This window comes from Catharus ustulatus, chromosome 8 (assembly GCF_009819885.2).
Source record: "Catharus ustulatus isolate bCatUst1 chromosome 8, bCatUst1.pri.v2, whole genome shotgun sequence".
In the NCBI taxonomy this organism is placed as follows: Eukaryota; Metazoa; Chordata; class Aves; order Passeriformes; family Turdidae; genus Catharus; species Catharus ustulatus.
This window is the reverse complement of record NC_046228.1, coordinates 32170481-32195817: the sequence shown is the minus strand read 5'-3', so window position 1 is coordinate 32195817 and position 25337 is coordinate 32170481. Positions and strand designations below refer to the sequence as shown.

Here is a 25337-nt window from a genome sequence, read left to right as displayed (position 1 = left end):
TGGGACATATCAAGGTTCCTGAAGTGGTCACACTTAAGGTTGATCTGCCCAACAGAGTTTATGTGGTTTCCAAAAGTTCTTTCAGAATGTTCCCCAGCAAATGCCATTAAAGACACAAAGCTGCCAGGAGACAAAAGGAGAGGTCTTCTCATGGATAAATAACTGCTCTGGAGAGCAGGAGATCACCACCTATGACCCTGAGGCTGGGGCTGCTGCTGCTTGATGAAGTCAAAGTTCTGATAGATAAAGGTTCCTAGGAAGTTTCTGTGAACATTCAGAGCAGCAGAAAAGAAACAGAGTGAATGAGCTGCAGAAGGACCTTGGGAAGGGCCTGGCAGAAGCACCTCAGTGCTTTTCCAATAAAGATGAAATCAAAGAGAGATAGAAAAAAATAACCCAAACTTCCAATACCAAAAACAGGCTCTGAGATGACAACTCCCCCCAAGACAACCCCAGGAAAGCATCATCTCCATGCTGATGGGCTAAAGAAGGATGGAGTGTCAAGGATCACCAGGAAAGCAGCAGGAAAACAGTCTGGCTTTATACAAACTACAGCACCACAGGAGTCATGGGAGCTGGGACTCTCCAGCCTGAAAATTGCTACAATTCAGCATTTTCGAGACGTATTTAGCAAAGGGAGACATAATTTCACTAAAATCCAAGAGGTTTTGGACTATCTGAATGTTTAATATCTGGGATAAATGCTGAACACACCCTGCTCTAGGAACCTTTCTCCACATTTAAGTACCTTACTTTTACAGCCTAATTCTATGCTATAAAGACCCAGTGTTAGCTGCTTACAGGGGAGATAATTCTGCAGGTGAAGCTCTTCCCACTCGGGCTCCTTCTCTGCCAGTTGTTTCCAGAAGATGGGAGAGAGCAGGATGGTGTCAGACTTGGTATTTTTATGAATTCTAGTTAATTCATTTCCTCTCTTTAGATCTATTTCCAGATGCAGAAAACGAGATACACTGGAGATTTACCCTGGGACAGATCACCTGTGGGATGTCTGGGATCAGAAGAAGCAGAGCAAGCATGTGGTGATATTCCCTGGAGTACTCTGGCAGCCTCTGGAGGTTTGGTGGGTTCACAGGAGCTCCTGGAAAGGTGTTACAAGAAGGAGCAGAACATTGCACACCAAACCCACCCTCCTTGTGCTTTTTTGAGCTGTTGGAATGAGTCCAGAGGAGGCACCAGGATGATCAGAGGGATGGAGCAGCTCTGCTGGAAGGAAAGGCTGGGACAGTTGGGATTATTCACCCTGGAGAGGAGAAACTCTAATTGTGCCTTTCCAGGGCCTGAAGGGATTCCCCAAGAAAGATGGAGAGAGACTCTTTATAAAGGCCTTCACTTCTCCAGTGGTGAGTTTACACAAAGCCTTTCCAAAAGCCCATTTCTATTTTCAAAGGCAATCACCTCTTCCTTTACAAGCAGGTTTTACTCCTGTGTCTTTCAGCATCTTTAGTAAACACCCAAAGTCTACCTGCTGCTCACTGAGAGGATGAGAGACCCAGAAACATTTATTTTTTAATGTAATAAAACAATCCTTAACCAAGGGGTAAACAGTGATTCCTGGGGTTGAACTATACAGCCAAACATGTGGTTTCTGATAAAGATCATCTTCCTGCACTTCCCCTCTGCTAATGGCTCTGCTGTCACTTGAAACTCCCAGGAGAGCCTTAATGCCTTCTTCCTTTCCTGGAATTAGCAGTGAAGGTTTCAAATGAGCTTCTCTTTGAAAATGAATCAGGGGAGACCTGAACTCAGCTCTGTGCCAAACAAACATAATTCTGTGAGATTTTCCTGTCAGGCATCTCAGCCTGATTAACAGTAGGCAAGGCAGGAGGGGCAGAGCTCCTTTGTAAGCCATACATGGGGATTAGGAATGTCTGCATCCCTCAGGACTAAATCAAAATTGGCTCTTTAAGTAGGTGCCAATGTTTTAGCTTATTAAGGCACAAACTATGTGGTTCACTGTTTATTTTTTAGCAGAGTGGGTTTTGAGGCTTTTTATGTGAGGCCTTTTGACAGCACCGTGGTATTTCCAGAGCTGCCAGGGCTCCAAACCCCTCCCCTGGATTCAGAGATGGGAGGATGAGCCAATTTCAGTGCAAGGGCTGTGAAAAAACGCTGTTCTCCTGGAGCCTCCAACATCAGAGGCTCTGCTGGTGTTGAGCAAATGACTCTGTTGAAATCCCAGGATTGTGGAATGGTTTGGAAAACACTTTCAAGCCCATCCAGTGCCATCCCTGCCATGTGGGGACACCTTCCGCTGTCCCAAGTTGCTCCAAGCCCTGTCCAACCTGGCCTTGGACACTTCCAGGGGCCCAGGGGCAGCCACAGCTGCTCTGAGTCAACTGTCTCAAAAGCCTTTTTGTTGTTTATATCCTCAGCAAATCTGCTGGATTTTAAACACAGACCTCTTGGAAGATGTAAAATTCATCTTCATCTTGCTGGCATTCTGTATTCAGAGCAGTGCACCCACATCCTTCTCAGTCAGGTTGAAATGCAAACACAGAATCATTTATGTTGGAAAAGACTTGTCAGATCATCAAGCCCAAGCCTCAGTCCAGTCTCTTGTCCAGAATTCACATCATGGTGCTGCAAGGAATGTCCTCGAGGGGATTTTCCTAATTATTTCCTGCTCATTATTTCAGTTCATCTGCATTAACCACTGAGAGAAGCAGCAGATCCTGAAGAATCCCTGGAATGGGTGACTTGAAGTGTGTTTCTCATGTACAGAAGTGTACATGAACCACATTTCCACCTCATCAGCTGTAATTAGTTACACCAAAAAGAGAGGGTTTGACAAAATTTTAGTTGCACTGGAGCACTCTGCACTAAAATAGCCATAAAGCCAAGCACCACAACCTGTTGTCTCTTCCTCAATCCCAACTTTTCAGCATCACACCTGGATTTTCCAAGTAGAAAAGCATACTGAGATGTTTCAGCAAGGATGGACTTGATGATTATCCACTCTCCTGCCTTGATTGTTCCCTTCCCAGTTTGTTTGGCTCTAAGCTGAGTGTTTGTGCCTGGCAATTCAGCAGAGAAACAGAGTTGTGTTCTCCAAGACTTCTCATCTCTTTATTCCCCACTGCTGTAACAGCCCAGGTTCCCATAGAAACTGAGAGTAAAGAGCAGAAGTATAAAATACAAATGATCAGGTCCAAGCTGGTAATGTTGTGTTTTATTAGATAAATGAATATCACTAATGGGCACTGGGCTTTTCTAACAGCAGAGGCAGATAAGGCTGCACCTTATCAAATAAAGAGATGGCACACAAATGATAATGCCAGGAGTCACTGGGAAAGGGTTGATCCTTCTTCTGAAAACTCAGCTGTTTTCTGGATTATTCAGTTTTGGAGGCAGTAAAACCCCAGCTCCTCATTCACAGGTCTGACCCTGACTCCCCCAAATCACCCCCAGTCACTCTGGATTCTCATGCCTCAACACTGGAGCATTGCCATGTGGGAATGGGGCAACAAGCACTCATTTAGGACCTTCTCAGGTGGACTTCATAATTTTAAATGGGTATTGGCACAAGGATTGAAGTTCTCTGTACAAAGCACTGTAAAAATGGGTTTCTGAGGAAAGAATGGGCTGGATGCTTTTGGATATATCTTGAAAGCAGCCCTGGATAATTTTATTTTTTAACAGTGAAAGGGTTTTTTTAAAGATGAAGGACTTCAGGAAAATCATCAAGTTGATTTAAAACTATCACTTTGAAATTATCAATTCGATTCCAACATGACAGTAGGATTCTTCCCAACATGAAACTGGAAATGGGAGAGAGATACTACTGGGACTATAAACTATTCCAAGCCCTGGAGAGTTTTTAAAAGGTCATAATAAAATATGATTGAATCATTGTTTTTTTCTTGACACACTTCCAATGCTATTTGCAAATGCTCCAAGAGTGTTTATCCTTGTTGCCCCTTCTCTAAAGGGACCCAGATCAGCCCCTCCTTAGCCCCTGCAGCAGGAGTGATGCCCTCCACTAGAAATGTTTTTTTTCTAAGCAATGCCATCCACTGAAACTTGGGGCAAATTAGGAAAACTTTCAAATAGCTGAGGTGTTTGCAATTCTTTTCATTTCCAAGCCAGGCTGTGCCATCCCACACTCACTGACTCAAAAGGGGTATTCACTGGAGCAGCTCCTGTTGAATCTTTGAGCAATGTAGCCCCTGGCTCCCCCCAAGCTCAGCTTTCTTACGCTCAGCTCATCTGTTAAATGGCACAGGAGATGCTGTCGGTCAAAGAAATATTTGAATTTCTTTCCCCTAGATGTGTTTAAAACTGTGTTGCCAAATGCTTGGAGCCAGATTCACAGAGAAGGACACTTGAGTCAAGAGACTCCCACCTCAAACCATCACCAACCCACCAGGAAAGGCTCATTCCCAGCCTTTACTCCTCCCCTGTCTCTCCTGAGAAGTCTGAGTGGATTTTCCATTTCCAAGGAGCTGTCCTGGATAAGGAGGCACTGATAAAAACCTGCCTGCCTGAAAAACAATGGAGAGGTTGGAACACAAATAGAAACAGGAGGGAGTGTTGTTCATTTTGCTGCTGCATTTTCCAAGCTCAGTAAAAGGAGAGTCAAATGACCAGAGTTTTAGCTGGTTGCAAGAACAGCAGTGGATGATATTTCATTTTCAGGGGACTTTGGGAAGTGCTGAGTGTGGTCTGTGACCGGTGCAAGGCTCACCCCTGCAGGACTTTACCCTTTGCGACCATAAAATATGAGAGCAAATCCTTTTTGCTTTAAATGCCAGCTTCAATACTTAGCAAGGCCACGTGTGAGCAGCAGGGAGCAAAAGTCTTGGAGCAGCATTTTCTCCTGGTTCCGCTCTTTTTCCAAGCAGGAGGTCACGTCCTCACTAAGCACTTGCTCAACTCTTAAATATTTTCATGTCTGCATCTGACCCAGATGCAAAATATGACAACTCAGCTCCTGCATCATTATTAAAACAGCTGATTTGGAGCAGTGGGATTGGTAAAACAGCTTTCAAAGCTGAACTCCAGGCACTCACTCCCTGAGTGTAGGAAATGACTGGGAAGCTGGAAGTGGGGGAATTTAAGGGCACGGCTGACGTTTCAAAGCAGCCGAGTGGCGGCTTTTTAATTTGTGCCAAGCATCTGCAGGGACTCCCTGGCAATTTCTCTGCGTGTTCCAAGAGTCCCAGCCCTGGCCTGGCCTGCTGCCAGCCCTGCTGCCATCTCAGGCTCCTCAAAGAGCTCCAAGCCATGGGAATTCCATGCTGCCTTCCAAGAGGAATGAGAGCACTCCTGCGCAGGAGCGGTTCCAAAGGGCTGAAGGAATACGGATCTGTGTGTGAGGAATGCACCTTGCTGAGGAAGTGTCTTGGGATGGAAATGCACCCAGGTCTGAGATTTAATCCAAAACTAAAATCAGCACCAGGACCTGCAGCTCTGAAGGGGCTGGGGGAGGTATAGCACAGTCATTTCACACAGATCATCAACAGCTGAGCAGACTCCAATTGTACACTTTGGAGTTCATGGTATCACTCTAATCCCTTGCTCTGTGATCAATAAATGATGTTATTTGATGTTTTCTACAGAGCAACCCAACAATTGTACAGGAAAATGACAGGAAACCAAGAGATAGCAAAGACAGGGCTCAAACACGTCTCCCTGTGCTGCTTTGCTGAGCAGACAGAGCCAGAAACACCTCACTGACATCACTAAAATCATTTTAAATACAGCCATGAATGAGGGGCTTTTAAATCGCATCAGAAATTTAATAATAAAGGCTCCATTAAAAGCCTCCAGGTAGTTTTACATGTCCAACATAATGGGCCAGATCAAGCTTTCATCTTCTCTGTCAAGGTTTACAGGCACTGAGCTATCGCACATATTCACAACGTCATCTTATCTATACTTCTGATGTTTCATCTTGTTATACCTCCGCAGAAGCTGTGGGATCAGCTAAATCATGAGAGCAGTTTTTCTATTTTATTTTTTTTTTTTACATTTTTTTCAGATGATTTAAAGATTTAGAGCTCAGTAGCTCTCAGATCATTCATGGAGTGTTCAGTGAGGCACTGAGAAAATGCAGCAAATGCAGTTGAGGGCAAATCAATGGAAGTGGAGCAGAGCACAGCCAGGAAAACCAAGTGCACTTCCCAGTGTGGGGTTTGGAATGCCCTAAATCTGGTCCAAAGCCAAGCTGGATGGCCTTAGAGCAACCTGGGATTAGTGGAAGGTGTCCCTGCCCATGGAACTGGATGGGCTTTAAGGTCCCTTCCAACCTAAACCATTCTGGCATTCCAAGTGCTGCAAACAAGCACATGAGAAAAATAATAATAAAATAATAATAATATCACATGCTCCAAGCCCCAAAGTCCAACTTGGCCTAGGACACTTCCAGGGATCCAGCCACTGCCTCTCTGGGCACCTTGTGCCAGGGCCCACCCTGCCAGGGAACAATTCCTTCCCAATATCCCATCTCTCCCTGCCCTCTGGCAGTGGGAAGCCATCCCTGTGCCTCCATCCCTTGTCCTCTGCAGCTCTCCTGGAGCCCCTTTAGGCATGGAAAGGGCTCCTCAGGTGCTTCCCAAGTAAGGATGAGATGAGGATAGAAATCCTGAGTGAAATGGGGACTACATTTAGACTGGAAGCAATTTGAGCCTTCAGGAAAAGTGATTGTTTTCTACAGGAGGAACAAAAAGGTTTTGTTTTGGTGCCTCAACTGCAGGAGGTGTCGGCAGCAGCTTTGGAGTTAAGGCTGCACTGGGTTTTTCACTTAAAATTGGATTAAATTCTTCCATTTCACAGTTGGGTGATTGAATTTCATCTTCCAATATGACACAATTTCTGTCCTGGGGTCAGCTGAATTTGCTGTGCAGTTTTGGGGTGCCACACTCACTAATGTTTGCAGGCAGAACAATGAATATTCACTCATTTTGAAACAGGAACCTCCACCCTCTACTCCTTCCCGTCTCCCTGCAGTTAAAACAACCAGCATTTCCAAACCTTGGAGCTACTCCCATAAATCCTGGCATGGGAATTTTTTTGGGTGAATGGGAAGAAACTGCTTTATCTGGCAACACCTGGGCCAGCCCTACCGAGACAATTTGACAGCAGGGAGACAATGCTGTCCCACCTCCTGCCCCAGTGCTTCCCTCTGAAGGAAATCTTTTCCTGCCAAACCTTCCCTGTGTGCCAGCACCAGCAACAAACCTGCCCTTCATCTCTCACTGGCTCTACATCTCCTTCTCTCCTTTCCCTTACAAACTCTTGGATATAAAAGTGAGATCCGAGCTTGTAGGAGCTGCTGAGGTACAGCCAAGCAGAACTGGACTAGCAGGGAATTGCAGAGCTAGGAAAGCCACAAATGACCCCACACCTGCTTCCAGCAGCTCCAAAATCACTGGCTCCCTGTGGCAGCAGAATCACTCCATTTTATTTGTATGACATTTTGTTCAAGTGCCTCCCTGTTATTTAAGTCAGCAGTTAACAGTGGGACAGAAATAGCCCAACTTCCAGTGGTGTAATCCTTAAAAGCTGTTTGGATAAATCCTCAGGACAGCTCCAAAATGTGCTGGACAACCAATTTACACCACCAGGGGTACACAGAAATGTTTTAACGCTGCCTTTGCCTTGGCTCTGCCCCCCAAAGTTGGGCAAGGTTTCTGGTTAAAGCTGAGCCAGCGCTGCACGGAGCTCCAAGTGCTGGGATTAGCAGAGTATTCCAGCAGCTCCTGAGAGAAGGATTCCCAGCCATGCCACAGGAATGGCTGATATTTCCAAGGCCCAGACCATCAAGTGCTCCCACCACATGCAACTGGAATGGCCACGCACATGGAGGCATCCACATTGCATTTCTGCTCCCTCTGGAATTTGTTATCCTAGGGGTGATTTCTGCTGCAGTTTTGCTTCCTCAGAACAGCCCTAATTCCATAAAACAAAGAGGGGAGCCCAGTTCCATAAACAAATGCAGCCAGCTGCTGGAAGAGCAGTCCAATTCAGGGGCCCTGACTTTTCCACACCAAGGCTTCAATGTGACATCTGCCACAGCCCATTATCACATCCAAAGGTCAGCTGAACAAGGGAAGAGTGCAGAGATTATTACCTAAATAAAACAACCTGGCTTTCAAAGGTCATTTCACATATCCCTGGTGGGTGACAGAGCACTCCCAGTGCTATTTCTCCAGAGGGAAGCAGCCACCAAGTCTGCCTGGTGTGGTCTCTTTGTGAATAATTCAAGTCTGCAAACAAACAGCAACTCCCCCTCAAACAACAAAGTCACATTTAGCATTTACCTTCACTTAGGAACATCACCTTGCGTGGTCTCTTGCTGGGATCTCACATTTTCAAATTATTTCTGAGATGTTTTCTAATTCCACTCCTATTTACTACAGCAATCAGGAAAATCTGATAGAGCCGGATACCAACTACCAGCGGGTCCAGGATGGAATGACAAATTATTTAAGGCTGAATGCTGGGAAAAGCAAAACTCTGCAGCAGGAAGAGAAAAAGCTCTTCCATGTTAGAGCAAATAATGCCACCTAAAATCTCAGTTTTTCTGAACAGCAAATGTTCCAGCTCACACAGACTGAACAGGTATCAATGATCAGCTATTGCTTCACATAGCCCTGACCAGGGAGAAGGGTTTTAATTATTTACACAGCTTAAAAGAAATTACTGCAACCTCTGCTTTTTATAGCCCTGAGCAGCTTTTTCCCAGCTTTTTGCACATCCTATGGGATTCCTCCCCAGTCTGGCACCATGGATAGCCGAGGCAAAAGCTGCTTCCCAGATGGTTCCTAATTCAGGGAACAAGTGACACAGAGGGGGATGGAGCCCCTCAGCACAGCTCCCTGATGCTGCAAAGCCAGCAAATACAGTCTTTTGCAGAAAAAAAATTGCATTCAATGCCTCGGTGGATTATTTCAGCCAAAGTTTTCCAGCCCAGCACAAAAAATGACACTTGATAAATCATCCTGTTTAACTGGCAGCTCCCATTTTGGAACCTTAACTCTGCCACTGCCCTTCTGGCAGGGGTTAAAATCTTTCTTGGCTTATCTCAGCTGTATTTCTAAACAAAATAAAAGCATCCTTCCCTAATGCCCAGGGTTGTTTTAGCCACACAAACCCAGGGCTGGCTAGATGTCCAGCCCAGCAGGTTGGACAGAGCCCTGCAGAGGCAACATCTGCAGGCAAAGCTTCCCCAAGCTTTTCCATCACACCAAATCAGGAGTTTCCATGAGGCTAAGCTGGTTTCTGCTCCTTTTTACAGAGCTGAAAGGCCAATCCAGCCTCAGTATATTTATGGAGATGTTTCCTCATTCTCAGTGGATCAAGACTGTGACCATCACTTCGACCCACAGATATCAAAGTTGCAACAAATAAGTCTCATTTCTGGATCCATGGGTGGTGGGATCTTTCCTCTCCTCTCTCTCCTCTTACCCTTTATTTCTTTTATTTTCTCTTCCTTAGATATCTTTGTACTTTTATAGTTTTGTTTCCATAGGTATATAAAATGGAAAAATATTCATAACCATCCTCTGCAGCACAATTAAGTAAATTAACTCCTGGGATGCTTTTTTATGAATAAATGGAGTGAGAGAGGGGGTGCAAGGTGAAAAAAGGGACATCACAGGGACTGAGAAAGGGGACTAAAAACAAAAGGTTTGGATAGAATCATTCAGGTTGGAAGAGAGCTCTCAGATCTTTGAGTCCAACTGTTAATGAAGCTCTTCATTAAAGCAGAGCTCCAGAAAGATGAAGGGCTTTGGGGCAGGAGCTGCAAGGACACAGAAAGGCATTCTACACTAAATAAAGGTCCCTGTCCCCTCAAGTCCTGGAAAAAGCAGCCAATTTTGGCTGTAAGTATCCATACATTCCCCCAGGGCTGCAACATAGATGAAATGGGAAAAAGAACCCAAGGGAAAAGCGCAGTCAGAACAACCTCTACCTGCAGAGAGCCTGGAGAACAGCACGAAGGTGCCAGCTGGGTATCAATCCCAAGCCCTGCTGCCACAGGACACCAGCACTGGGAGCCAGCTGGGAATGTGATGGGAACATTGGGACAGTGTTTATGGGGGCTGTGCTTGGCTGAGCACAGCCAGGGAGCTGCCAGCTGTCCCAGCCAGGTGGGAGGGACACCTCGGTGCTGTGGCTGCGCCGTAAAAAGGTGGCACCACCTAGAGAGGAACCCCCCAGCCTTGGAGAGCATTCAACAATTGCACAAGATAAATACCAGGAGTTCCTGGGTTGGGAAGAGCCCAGCAGGAAGGATTGGTGTGCCTGGAGCAAAAGGGGGTCACTGAACCTTGTCCCACTTGGCACCAGCAGCTGCAGTAGCAACCACCCTGCTGTGTCCTCCTGGATTTATGGAAGCTGCTGGAGTGGCTCCATCTGGAAGCAACCTACGCTGAGATAATTCTGATTATTTGGGCATCTCCTTCATGCCCTAAATGCCAGCGTGGCTGGGCCTGGTACTGGGACACGACTGCTGCTTTTCTGGACTCACATTTCCTCAGAGTGTGAAGCAAATTTGCCTCTCTCCTTCCCCTTTTAGGAGGCAACTCTAATATTCATTAGCTAATTAATTCTTTAAATCATTTGAATACATTCGAGGAGTAGAATATTATAATTCATATTGTAGACTGCATAATCCTATAATTAGAATTACAGCCTGCAATTAAAAATTTGGTCTCACAGATGAGATGTCTGCAATTGCTGATTTAAGAGAGGGAACACAAAGGATAGACATTAAAGGGAACTGCCAACCCCAAACTGAGAAAAGCAGGAAAGTGACTCTAAAATAAGAATGAACTCTATAAGTAGTTCAGCCCCTCCAGGCCTAGAGGACAGATGGGTACATAGGAAGATATTCCAAGCCTGTAACTTCTTCCTAACATCCTTCCAGCCATGCCCTGAGCTCTGTGACCCCAGGGATGTGCTCCAGCATGGAAATGAGAAAAAAACCCAGTGCCACTAATTTTGTAGGCACTTACAGTCCTGGAATGGTTTGGGTTGGAATGGACCTCAAAGCCCATCTCGTTCCAACCCCTTCCACCTCTCACTAGACCAGTCCTGCCCAAGCTGGCCTTGGTTATCCTGATCCACTTGATCCACAGGATGCATCCCAAGGCCTTTTCCCAGCAGGCAATGAGCTCTGAAAAGGAGATGTGAGCTAAAAAAAGATGAGCAGAAACATTCCATGGGATTTGCGCAAAGCCTCACTAACCTGCCTCGTTCTATGTTCCGAGTTCTTCCCTACCACAAACCTCCCCTCGGAAAAAATCAGCCCTTGAAGGACAATTAACTGGAGCTAATTAACTGCTACTTGGAAAGGAATCCAGGTTAAACTTGCTGCCAAGGAGACTTTTCTCCCAAGGAGTTTGCCTTGCGAGGTAACTTTAGAATACCAAAACTTTCTCAGGGAAGGGCTCACAATTCTTCTGGGGTCCCTCTCCAAGGAACTTTGCATTTTTTCCCTCCTCTGTCCATCTTTCTGCTGGTTTTCAATGAGCCCAGCAAACAGGAATATGAAGTTTTTTTCAATAGGGCATTCTGGTTTTTTGGATGTTTTTCCAGACAGACAACACTGATCCCTCCTTCTCTGTCCGAGGCAAAATGTCAAGATGTGACAATAATGTCACTGTCAGCCCTGCTCTGCAGTGACAGGGCTCCAGCACAGCCTTCTGACTTTGAAGATAAAAAAGTTGCTATCAAAATTAATTGGTTCAGCCTTTTAGGGAACAATCCCTCCATCAGCAGGGCCTTGCCCTTCCATTGGGATGAAACACTTGGCATTTGAAGGAAAGGACTGGAGAAGATAAAAGCAAAAAAAATGTGAAGGTCAAAACCCAGGGGCTCCCAAAAGGGAGAGTTTCTTCCAAAGAGGTCCAAAATTGCAGCTTCCTCCACATTGTACAGCAGATCCTAAAATTCCCCAAATTATCCTCAAAATCTCCTCAACCTGCAACCCCAATGTTCCTGGGATAATAAATACTCAACAATAGTGCTTAAAATTATAGATGTGGTAAAGGCACATTTTTCTTGGTGCTCATTTTTTGTGGTGCCACCTTCAAAAACCTTCTATGACCGTGACATTGTTTATGACCCAATCCAAAATTCTCCAGTTTTATTAGTTTTATTTCCAATGTTTTCTTCCCTTCTGCTCTGATGGAAATCAATATAACCCAAATAGGAGCACTCACAAATTAATATAAAATAATAACTGGATGGCCCTGGGATACCTGGGACCATCTGTCTGAAGCATTCCATGCCCCATATCCCCTTTTTTGGGGGATGGTAAAGGAAGTTGGTAGTCTCCCACCTTAGGGAATTTAATCTTTTTAATGGAACTTCTTTATTAGAAGGTATCTTACATTTGATCTGAGGTAGGGAAATATTATTCCAATCTAAAATGTAACCCTTTTAATAACTTAAAATTAATTAAATATAGTATTTCAAATATCAAAGATAAAAAAGAGAAATCTGTGAGTATTTTGTGGAATTAACAAGTTCTGCTCATGAACTGAAGATTTTTGAGATGGATCTTAGTTTCTGAAACAAGCCAAGAGTTATTTTTAATCAATACTTAATTTGGAATTCTCACTTTCCCTCCAAGAGGTGCCCAATACCTTTAGCAGACATCATTCCAACCCCTCTGGTTTAATGAGAAGTTTCTATCTATAACTTAATTGGAATTTGTAATTTAGTCAGTCACTCGAAGCATTTGACTTTGAGAAAACACTTTCTCCCTTCCTTAATGTGCTATGAAAAAAAAATCCCCACAAAAGCAAACTAATTGAAAGGGAGGAAGAGTAAAGAAATTTTGAATAGAGGAAATTTAATTTTCTTTGCAACAACTTCTGTCTTTGAATTGTGTTTGGTTGATATTGAGCATCACCCAAAGCAGAACAGGATCCTCTTGAAAAGCCTGAATCATTGGGATAGAATCAGAGCTCAAAGATTACAGATTAAAATCAAATTGCAGCTCAAGAATTAATAAAAAGTGAGGTTTTAAAAAATATTTTAATCTAATACTCTCTAGCTCCCTTCTGAAAGGAATGAATATTTATTGTGGACTTCAGATGAATACATTGCTTCACATCAAGGCAGCTCCAGTTTTTATCTCCAAATGACAAATTCCACTGCCCCTCCTTTGTCTCAAAACATGTTTGACTTTGGAAAGCATCTGAGAAAGGTCAGAGTTCTCTAAAGAAATGAAATGCCCTCAACAACAATTCCCTCAACAACAATTCCCTCAAGTGCAATTCCAAGACCTGGAGTTTCTCACCTCACAATATTTCAAGAGGATTTCTGAAAGATCCACTGGATTCAAATAATGTGATTGAGCAGGACCTAGAACAACCTGGCTTTGTGACCCGTCTCCATATTTGTGGGGAGAACCAGGGAGACACGAGGAGGAAAATCCCTCCATCAGAGGAGGAATCTCTCCTTTTTAAGCTGTTTGGTATTATTGCATGGAGAACAAGGAGGGTTTTTTTGAGAATTCCAGTGGTGGACCATCAACAAACACAAGTTTGAGACTTGATGCTGAGCACTTACTTTGCTTTTGCTTCTGCATCCTCATAGGCTTTGTTGGAGACATCGTCCAGGCCCCCGATCAGGTGCTTGAAGGAACTGGAAAGACAAAGGGACATTTTGAGAGGAAAATCATAGAAACACCAAGGTTGGAAAGTACCCTGAAGATCATCCAGTCCCACCAGCACTGCCAGGTCCACCACTGAACCTGAAGAGATTCCAGCTGGGAGCCAAGAAATCCAGTGTGGCTTTCTGGCAGCATTCAAGGCTGGATCTCAGTGCTGGTGACACAGGCCTCAGGAATGCTGGAGATGCAGAAACCAACACCTAGAAAATCCAAAAGTATTTATCCAGCCCATTGAAACAGCTGCTGAAGGATTTCACCCTCCAGTAGAAATTTCAGAGTAAATTCAGTGCCAATGTGGCTGGCGGTGGCACCTCAACCAGCACATCCCTGCCCTCTAACCAGGAACCCTGTAAATCCCTCTGCTCCAGAGTGGAAATTCCATTTGTGGATCTCAGCTTTCTCATCTTTAGACAAAAGGCATCCAAAAACACACCAAAGGGGGTTCAAACTGAAAGAGACGGAATTCAGGCTGGATATTGGGAAGGAATTGTTCCCTGGGAGGGTGGGCAGGCCCTGGCACAGGGTGCCCAGAGAAGCTGTGGCTGCCCCTGGATCCCTGGCAGTGCCCAAGGGTAGATTGAATGGGGCTTGGAGCAGCCTGGGATAGTGGAAGTTGTCCCTGCCCATGGCAGATGTGGAACTGGATGATCCTTAATATCCCTTCCATCCCAAAACATTCTGGGATTCCATGAAAAACTACAAATTAATAACTGAAATCAGTGAATGCCTTCAAACAAAAATATTCCAGGTGAAAAGTAACTTTCTGCTATCCAATTCCAGTATTCCCAGTGGGCCTGTCACATGCAGGCTTTCTTTTTTCAAGGAAGAAAAATTTGAAAAGATGAACTGCTGCAAACCAGAGCCCCTTGACGGATCTCTGCCTTAAGGTCACAGCCTCACAAATGAAAATCCTGTGATTTTTCTGTGCTCCTGACATTTCTGAGGCATGAAACACAGAGCTGAAGAACAGGAATTGCTCTAAGTTGACGAAAAAATGAATGAAGACATTGAAAAAAAAGAAGGAAAAAAACCTAATATCCCCATTGAGGGCCACAATTCTGATTTAAGGAATAGGGAGGGGACATTTAATATGACCTTTTCTCAAGAAGGATTTGTAGGATCAAAGAGAATGAATGGCACTGAGCAGGTGAGGAAAATCCAGGGTAGCTGGGGAAATGCAATGTCCTGCCAAGCACGGGGTGAGCCAGGGGACTCTGTGTTCCTGGAATGGCTCAGACACACTGACAGTCCTGAGCAGGTCCTTCAGGAGATGTCTGTCCCTATGGAATGTACCCCATGGATGTGTGGAGAGCAGAGATAGCACAGCAGAACCAAGGGAGGCACTATTATCCTGTAGGAAAAAGCTGGATTTTCCCCATCAGTGTGGGGCAGGAGGTGACAACTGGGAGAGGGGGTTTGGATCTGGAGCTGCTGTAAGGGCTTTTCCAGAGGAATTCTCCTCCCTGGGGCTGTTGCAGAGCTGTGTGCACACAATGTTGTGCCCTGTGCTCTGGGATGGCCCTGCTGGAGCAGGGAGGTGCCACCAGGTGCCACTGAGCTCCTTCCAAAGTGACCCATCCTGGGATTCTCTGCTGAGGATTACAGCTCAGGAAATGCCCTCTGCCCACACCAATTTCCCCAGACTTCCATTCCACTTAATGTATTATATTTTAAATCATACAATCAAGGAAATCATTTATGCAGCATGGGGAAAGCAAATTAATTAATTCATTAATGAGGAGAAGGCACAAACCCCTTTGCTCTCACATAAACTTGTGTTAGTGGTTTATAACCAGCCTGGTAATTACTAACATTTTTAATATTGGGATGTGTTAATAAAGGGAGTAAGTTTTCAACCCCAAATTCCTTGCTCAGCAGGGAACAGCTCAGCTTCTTCAACACCTCAAGTTTTATCTTCCTGTTGCTGGGAATGTGCCACAGGACGAAGCCAAACCTTGCAAGGTAACAGAATTGGGGTGTTAATGCCTAATTGCACCCCAAACAGGTATTTAAACAATTAATTAACACAGTAACACCATGCTGGAAGGTCATTAAGACATTACCTAGGGCCTAAATTGTGATTTAGGCTTGGTTTGCTTAGGAAAACGTGGCAAGGTTAAACCTCCTCCTTTTTTGGCAATGCAAATAAATTTTTTCTAATGAAACAGTGAAGAAGAAAACATCACTGAAAGGAGTAACAACAGTTTCTCTAAAACCCTTAATTTTTATTAAAAAATTTTAAGCCAGACTTAGCACTGGTCAATCTATCAAAGCTCACTTGAGTCCCTTTTGTATTGCCCATCAACATTGTTGAGGTCTCGGCTCAGTCCAACCTCCCCCAGAATTCAATCAGAATTTTTTTCTCCTCATGGCCTTTTCTCTTCTTTTTTTCTATTCTCTCCTCATAACCAATTTTCTCCATGGATAAACTTCACTCCAACTGGGAGAAACAGCAAAGCAGCAAACCCTAAAATCTCCACTGAAAGAGCTCGGTTCAGCTTATATGGGGTCAGTCATGCCAAGATAATACTCTTTTATTTCATTTTTCTCCAATTTCCCTTGCCAGGAGGGGCGATCCAATAACCTTTGTTGACACCTCACAGCTCTCCCTGATAAAAACCAAACCCAGGATTTGAAACACAGACAAAAATGGGAAATGCAAAGTGGAAAAGCAGAAAACAGCTGAAATATTTAAAATGTTGCCTTAATAAAAAAGTGCATCCTCTTGATATGTGCAGCTGAAGAAGACAAGAAGCTGGAAAAACAGCATTCAGTGTAAATTCCAGGTAGTTCTGTAACTCTGTCAGCAGCAGCTGTGCCTTGAGTTTTCCTGGCTCTGATCCATCAGCTCCTCTCTCTCCATTTGCATGAGGCAATTTTGTCCTCCCAACACCCACAGTGTTGCTAATTCTCCAAGCTCCAGGAAAACATTGTTGGCACCATAAATAAATTATATGGAGGGGAAAAAAATCCCATATAAATAAAGTATGAACCTGAATCAATCTTAGTGGAAATATTCTGACAGTTCAGGAGCAGCCATGAACACTTTCAAACGCTTTCTGAGTTTCAAGAGGTAGGTATGAACAAAAAAGGAATTATAAAGTTGCACCAACTTGTCCCTGAGGGTGCCAGTGATGATCCAAACGTCAGGAATGAGTTTGAAGCCTTTCTTTCCTATTTTCTCTCCATACAAAGAGGCTGCAAGTAAACTCTGCCTGTGCATCTTCATTCAAACTGATCCAGAGAACAGCTGCACCATTTTTATCAGAAGACCTTTTACAACTTCCTAAAGGACCAATCCATCAAATCCAGCACATATTTGTTAACTTTTCCCCAACTGTACTTCTGGAACAAATCTAATAACCCCTCCAAGGAGCCTAGAGATTCCCCAGGAGTAGCTCTGACAATGCCAAGCTCAGAACAATTTGGAAATGGTGGGGCTGCAATGAGCTGTGTGGGTCCTCAGGTATCCAAAGGCTTCTCCAAATTCCCTCAGATGGTCAGATATCCAGCTGGCCTTTTTTTCCCACAATTCCCATGAACACTGTGTGGATTTTGTTGAAGTTTCCCAGCCAGTTCTGTAAGCCCCTCTGTGCTCCATGGCTGGCAGGAAGAACATTGGATAACTCAATCCCAAATCACCTGGGAGCTTGAACACAGGGCCTGCCCTGTGATGTGGTCCCTTACAGGGCTGCCTCCCTCATTTCCTCAGCCTTGTCACCCTCTCACTCCATTTTCTCTACTGGATTATGGCACCTCCTCTTCTGTGTCGAAATTTTTATGATAATGGGAAATTCCTTGGAATTTTTTCTTTCTGAATTCCAAGTTCTTTCTTTCAAACACACATGACCAGGTAAGATTACATAATTTTTTAGCTTTTCTTCCTGGCAGTTTTCTTCCTTGAGGGGCTAACATGAATGGTGCTCCCAATGAGAACCATAGAATTCCTAGAAAAGTTTTGAGTTGGAAGGGACCTTAAAGCCCATACTGTCCCATCCCTGCCATGGACACCTTCCCTGCAGGGACACCTTCCACTGTCCCAGGGTGCTCCAAGCTCTGTCCAGCCTGGCCTTGGACACTGCCAGGGATCCAGAGGCATCCACAACTTCTCTGGTAATCTGTGCTAGGGCCTCCCCACCTTCACAGGGAAGGATTAAGAGCCTTAAGGACCAAATCCCACTGAAATTCATTATTCCAGTAAAGGAAGCAACTCAAAAACACAATTGCAAGATGGAAAAAATGCCAATGCTTTTTGTAACAAATATTTTCAGGACAAGGACAAGTAGGAATGAAGTCCATGGGATGCATCAAATGCTTCCTGCAGTTTGTTGGCATTGTTAGATCAGGATTTTGCTCATTCCTATGCCAGAAAAGGATGCTGAAAATGCACTTTGTGAAGCACATCTTCCTAGATTGGCAAAAGTAGTTGTACTACTTTTTTGAGAGTCTTTGGGGTGTATTTGGAACTGGAAGAGCCCTCTTCCAGTTTCACAAGGAAATTAAAACGCAAGGCAGCACCAACATCATCTGGTAATTAAGGACCCATCATGAGCTCCAGTTTGGCTTCCCTTGTGGTATTTCTGACTCCCACTCCTTCAGCCCTGTAGCCATTTTACACATATTTTATAAATTCCAGAGATCCTTTTAGGCACAGCATTCCCTCTTTTTATGCTTAAGCAATTCCCTTCTGAAACCCAACTTGCCCTGAGCTCCTGGCTTATCCCTGTGATGATAGTTTCCCATATTATTCACCCCCAAACTACAAACTCTGCAGCAGCTAAGTCAGCCCTAGAATTGCTGGGAATATTAACAAATCCGGGCCAGACTCACACCTCCCTTAGGAATAACTTCCTATGGCACCAAGGTGTGACTCTGTTAATGAGATGGGAGTGTGACCACTGGAACAATTTTTGGATGCCCTGGGAAGCCTTTGACAAGGAATTTGGAAGAGTTACCCTGCTGCAGATAATCCCAGTGGGAGATGTTGATCACTGAGACTGGAATTCTCCAGGAATTCCATGTGTCAAGGAAAAGGTCTTTCCCCATCACTTGTTTTTTGAAACTCCAACACCAGTTTTGCTGAGCTGCTTCAGATGGGGACACCCACAGAGCATGGAAACTGCTGCTTCAGTGGTTCCATCTGATTAGGCAAAGAGTTTGTCTGGGAAAAGGAAATGTTTGGCAGCTTCAGTGACCCCTCCTGCTGCATGGAACAGATTCCAGCTGCAGGGAACACCCACTCCCTGCTCCCATTGCTGCCTTCTGTGTCCCTCAACATTCGCATCCACCACCACAACCCAAAAGGTGTAAAATTTGCTCTGTCTGGAAATTTTAAAAATGGTTCTTTTTCCTCACCAATTTCCCAAACTGCAACAAGTGCTGGTAGTTTATCTCCACATTAAATGTTGCTCCTGCTGTTGTCATTCTTTTAAAATAACATCCTAAAGAGGAGCTGGGACAAAAAATCCAGCACTGGCCAGGACACAGGACAGCTTGCTCTGAGCTATAAATAGGGTTATCAATAGGGTGACTTTTCTTGCACTATAAATAAGAATTTTATAAATAGTGTTACTCTGCTAATTGCAGAGTGTTAATAGAATCTCTGGGGTAGATTTACCACAGCTTCATCAGTTTAAATTTAACTTGTACTTCCTTACTGTTTCAAGGGCATTGTATGCTGAGGACAAGGCACAGGAGACAAGGAAATTATCAGGGATGAACAACTTGAATTATTTGAGATTTTTAACTTCCACAGCACAAACCAAAAATATCTTTTGCACAAATGTAAAAATAAAAACCATAAATTACTTGTTCCTTTTTATTTCTCTGAATTAATGATTGCTAAATTACCTAGATATTAAAAGCATAAAGATTACTGAAATATTATCTTGTTAAATAATCAAATTCTTCTTCCTCTCTTTGCCCCACAGCATGAGAAGGGAGGGTGGGTGTTTCACCTACCAAGCTGAGAGAGGAGGTCTCAGGTGTTCCCCACCTCTGTTCAATGGATAGACCATGGGTTTTGCAATTAATAATGAATTAACATAAACCAGAACTCATCAGGATTTCTGAAGGTATTCCCCAGCTCAGCCTTCACAGAACACTGGATTTCCAGAAATGGAGGCCTGTGAGGGAACCCAACACAAACCACTTGTGTCACAGCAGGATTGAGGGGATGGAGATCAGCCCTAAAAGAGCACAGAATCCCATCTCTCACCAGAACACAAGGGCTCCAGAATCACTTCTGGGGATCCACAGGGATCCAGCTCCTGGCCCTGCTCAGACACCCCAACAATCCACACTGCTCTGAAAGCTCCAGAGGGGTGTCCCCCATACTTCAGAAATCCAATGGATTTATTTTCCTTCTCAGCATCAGTATTTTTTTCTCATTATTCCATCGTTTCTGGCTCTCTCCTACAGATTTCTTGCAGCTCCTGCACTGGGGGATGCAGTGAAGTCAATGCCTATTCACCCTCTCTGGGTTTCACAGATCCATACCACATGGTATGATTGCAAAGATTCCCATAAAGGTGTGTCCATGAGTTTTGCTGGTCTGTGCCAGTGCTTCACAACAGGAAAACCAGCCCAGGAGTCATGTTCAATTTCTATGTCTTTTTATGACATTTTTACATCATGTTTTAATCCCATTCCCTGTGACTGCAGAGAGCAGCTGGATTTGCAGCACTGGAGCATCCAGGAATGTTTTTTTCTGGATTAACCCCTCTTCATTCTCTCCAACTTCCTATACAAATTATTATTTTACTCTTCTGATCTCCTGTATCTGCTCTGAGCCACAGAGCTCCCAACAGGGCTGTGGCCCTCTCCCAAGGACTCTCCATCCCCACATGGACTGGGATAACACCCTGCTCCAACATTTCCCAGGAGCTGATACCTTTCAGGATGTGAACTCCACCTGTGTCCTACTGTAACACCCAGCTCCCTTTCCACAGTAATTCCAGCTCCTCCTTTATTTCCATTTGGACTTTTCTGTGATTCTAATTGTCACTATTGAGTTTTGTCTGGTTGATTTAGGGGCACCGACCCTGCACTCATCAAGGACACGTCTGTGACTTTATCACCCCAAATTAAGAGGATTCTCTGGAGAAGATGATCCAAGGCTCTTGTTAAGCTCTGGAAAAAGTTTAAATTGGAGTTTCCCCCCAGGCCCAGGCAGAAGGAGGAACTTACTCTCTGTCTATGACCAGACAAGTGACCGCTTCAGCTGCGATGACGTTGGCTGTTCTGACATCTTCCCTGCAAGAAAAAACACATTTCTTCAGTTATTTCCATGACAATCTTTGATTTCCAACATACAGGGTTCTTCAAGCACTTTGAGGACAAATTTCTGGTTTTCACAGCTTTTCCTGGCTGTTTTCATCATCCATATAGGCTAATAAAAGACTAGAATTCCAAGACTAATAAAAACATCAATGTAATTATTTTTAATCAGTTTGATTCGGTGTTCCTGTGTTTAAGAGTCAGCACTGCATTTTCTGGGTTCATTTTCCAACCTTTCCATGTTCCAATGGTAAGTGGATTACAGGAAAGAGAGACCTCCCCTCTTCTAAACACCCTTCATTCATTTAGACTGGAACACCACTCTGTGCTTCCACTGCAGCAGAAAATGAGATTTACAGGTGCTGTTAGGAATAGAAATTCCCATTTAAAGACTGGAGGTATTAAAGCAGGAATATGGTTAAAAAAGGGTGATTCACATGCACTCTGCCTTCGAGGTCATCATAAATTAACTTTAATTGCTTTGGAGCTCTCTTCATGTTCATACCTTTGGAGCAGAGCAAGCAGAAATACAAGGGAAGAGCATTAATATTCCAGCCTGTGCTGGAATGCTGACTCTGAGTCTATTTGGCCTGGAATTAAGTGTGCATTAGTGCTAATTTACCCCACTGATAAATCACATTGTGCTAATTTAAAGCAGGGAGAAAGAAGCAGAAGAATAGAAGTGGATAATTATCTCTATTAACTCCTAAAACTTGGGTAAATACAGAGAGGATAAGGATGGATAATATTGAATTCTTCATTAAGTTGCTGTAGCCAGCTTCTGCCAATATATTGATCCATTAAAATGAGAATTCAAACTTGTTGGTGTCCACTAATTCTCTTTAAAACTCAAAACATTTGTCCCATTATCCCAGATGCCACAAAAAGACATTTATCCATTTAAATTTATGGCTCACAGACATGATTTGTTTACTGTTTTGTGCTTAGATGATTACAGACCAGGAAAATACAATACAATTGGTGGCCTCAGTTCAAGCATTTTCTATATAATTTGAAATTAGGTGTTCAGATGCACAAGGGACTGCTGTAATTTCTGTTATCTTTTATTAATCCATCTTTTTCTAGAAGGTGACTTTGGCCAGCAGCTGCAGCACAGGGAGGTTCAAAAATCCATGGCATTAAAGGCCAATGAAACCTTGGAAGTGCATGGCATGAAAAACTCCAAGTGCAAGTCATTAATTGGGAAAGAAATTACTAAGAGGGGATTAAAGGCAAGGAGAACTACCAGCAAGTGCCCAGCATTAAATGAGAGAGTAACTACTACAAGTAGGTGGCATTAAACACAACAAATTATTACTACAAGTGCACAGACTTCAGCACAGAACTTAGCTACAAGTGCATGATATGAAGTGCAATGAGTAGTTACTACAAGTCCCAGAGTAATTCCTACCACTGCACAGCATTCAGTGGAAAATTAACCACTAGTAAGTGCACAGCATTAAATGCAGAAGGAATTACTACAGGTGCATGGCATTAATTGCAACAAGAAATTACTACACCTGAACTGCACCAAATGCAAGAGTAATTACTATAAAGGCACACTAAATGTAATCATTACTACAAGTGCAAAGCATTAAACCCAGAACTTACTACTGGTAAATGCACAGCATTGAGGGGAAAAGTAACCACTACAAGTGCAAGACATTAAATGCAGAATTTACTGCATTAAATGCAACAAGTAGCCATGGTATTAACTGAAACAGTAACTACTACAAGTGAAGAGCTTTAAAAACAAAGGTAATTACTCCCAGTGCACAACATTAAATGAAAAAGTAATTACTAGTAAATACATGAAACAACTAATTACTACCAGTGCAAAACATTAATTGCAGAGGTTACTCCCAGCGAATGCACAACTTTAAAGGCAAAATAACTGCTAGCAGTGCAACAAGGAATTTATGACAAGTGAAAAGTAATTACTGCATTAAATGCAACAGGTAGTTAATTACTACAAGTTCATTAAATACAAGCAATTATTTTAACAGCACAGCACTAAGTGCACAAGCAGCTATTAGAAGTGCAATGTGTAAAACACAACTTATTATCAATTAATAAATTCATGGAGAGGAGGGGAGAGGAGAGGAGAGGAGAGGAGAGGAGAGGAGAGGAGAGGAGAGGAGAGGAGAGGAGAGGAGAGGAGAGGAGAGGAGAGGAGAGGAGAGGAGAGGAGAGGAGAGGAGAGGAGAGGAGAGGAGAGGAGAGGAGAGGAGAGGAGAGGAGAGGAGAGGAGAGGAGAGGAGAGGAGAGGAGAGGAGAGGAGAGGAGAGGAGAGGAGAGGAGAGGAGAGGAGAGGAGAGGAGAGGAGAGGAGAGGAGAGGAGAGGAGAGGAGAGGAGAGGAGAGGAGAGGAGAGGAGAGGAGAGGAGAGGAGAGGAGAGGAGAGGAGAGGAGAGGAGAGGAGAGGAGAGGAGAGGAGAGGAGAGGAGAGGAGAGGAGAGGAGAGGAGAGGAGAGGAGAGGAGAGGAGAGGAGAGGAGAGGAGAGGAGAGGACTGACTCAGACACTCCCTGGCCCTCATCCCCCTCCTCCTCGGAGCTGCTTCCCCAAAAGTCGCATTTCTCGTCGGCGGAGTCTCCCTCGCTCTCCGAGCGCTCCATGGCCCTGGCTGCTCCAGCATTTCCCTGGACACACCTGATCCCCTCCAGCTCCCAGCTCTGTGTCACCCCCTGGTATTTGACAGCTCCCCCAGACCTCAGCACCTGCACAAAGGTCACAGCTGCTGCGGAGGCTCTTGGCTGTGGAAATCCAAGAGGAGAGGATTTAGGAGCCCTCAGGAGATCCTTGGCTGTGGACAAGGGCCAAAAATCCCGTCAAGAGACCTCATCTGCCCTTCTCAGTTCCTTACCCCATTAATTATGTGACAATAATTACAGGAATCACATTAGGAATTAGGTGGCAATAATATCCACGTTCCTAAACGTTCCCAGGTATGTCACCACACCACTGGAAACACCAGGATGTTATTTAAGGGATGAAATGCATAGATCTGTTTACCTCCTTGGAATTTACAGCCAGCCTCACCACATTGGGAAGTTACAACCATTTTGCTTCTGACAAGTTGTCAACAACTCAATTTAAGAAGAGATAAGTTTATACTTCAGCCTCCCTCTCATGGTTTTACCTTAAGCTGCCATAGTTTGCCCTAAATATAAAAATATTTGAGGTAATTCCCATTATTTTGCTTTTTTTTAACCTTCCTACATCCCCAAACTGATTGAAGTCCTGCTCCAGCAGGAGCTCCCATAGCTCCCATTGCTGCCAATTTCTTGGATAGGAACTCCACCCCTGCCCTGGGCAGTCAGTTCCAATATTTGACAGCCCTTTCTGTAAAGGAATTTCTCCCAATATCCAAAAAACGTTTCCTGGTGCAATTTGAGGCCGTTTCCCCTTATCCTGTCCCTGTTCCCTAGCAGCAGAGCCCAACACTCTCTGGCTGCCCCCTCCTGTCAGCAAGAGCCAGAGTGTGCCCCCTGGCTCCTTTCTCCAGGCTGGCAGAATCTCAGGAGCAACTCCTGGGAGTGTTTTTACTTTTAGAACTCTCAGTGAGTAAAGACAGAATAGAATTTCCTTGACCAACAGAGCCTTGAAAGACCTGAGGCCTGAGCTTCATAAGTATTCCAGTCAATTATCACAAAGGGCTCCTTTTATTTTTTTTTTTTATTTTTTTTTTAATCTTGTTGTACAACCCTTGGCAGGGCTTAAACCTTTAGGCTGGAACGCTGGGAGTGGAACTATATTTTAAGAGCAGTCAGTAAGTGCTAACAAGGTGCTCACAAAGCATAAAGCAAAGTATTAGAGGGAGCTGGTGTATCTTCTATCTGGAGAGTTGTACAGTAAAATAGTATTTTTGAAGCTCAACGAGCTGAATTGTTGGTATCTAAGAAATGTTTTGCTTTCCCAATATCCATGAAGCTTAAATCACATGAGGTTTTTGCTACATGCTCTCAGACTGGGGTACCTTGGAGTCAAATCTCTCCGTTGCATTTCATTCCCGTTTAGGAAGTGAGATTTTAATACCTGATGGGATTTTTACAAGATTTTTTATGAAATGGCTTTTCAAGTGCAGCTTTTTCCAATGACACCTTTTATTACTTTCACATTAAAATCTATAAAAGTTTAGTAGAGCATGCTGTGTTTATTAATCCTAGTGGTGTATTTCTATATCAGAGCCAATGACAAATGGATTTTGCACTCTCAGGAAGATGAAAGGTTGAAAAGCCAAATTTTGGTCTGTGTGGGGTGGTTTTCCCTCATGGAAATCAGGCAGATCCAAGTGGTTGATGCAGACATGGATCACAGAATTCACTAAATTTGGAGAAGTCCAAAGTCATTCAGTGCAGTCTTTGACTGATCCCCATTTTGTCAGCTCCTTCCCTGGCAGGGTGGGCA

The 25337-nt window shown here is 44.0% G+C and overlaps 1 protein-coding gene across 3 annotated transcripts in view; it reads right to left on the bottom strand.

Annotated features, from left to right (window-relative positions):
- The window catches only part of PRKG1 (protein kinase cGMP-dependent 1), a 358167-nt gene that overhangs the window by 40134 nt on the left and 292696 nt on the right, over positions 1-25337 (bottom strand). For all 3 annotated transcript variants that reach the window (XM_033066125.2, XM_033066123.2, XM_033066126.2), the window contains exons 8-9: positions 20840-20905; positions 13549-13623 (exon numbers count right to left, since the gene is read on the bottom strand). In XM_033066125.2, the coding sequence (XP_032922016.1) occupies positions 13549-13623; positions 20840-20905 (141 nt within the window). The remainder of the gene's footprint in view (positions 1-13548; positions 13624-20839; positions 20906-25337) is intronic.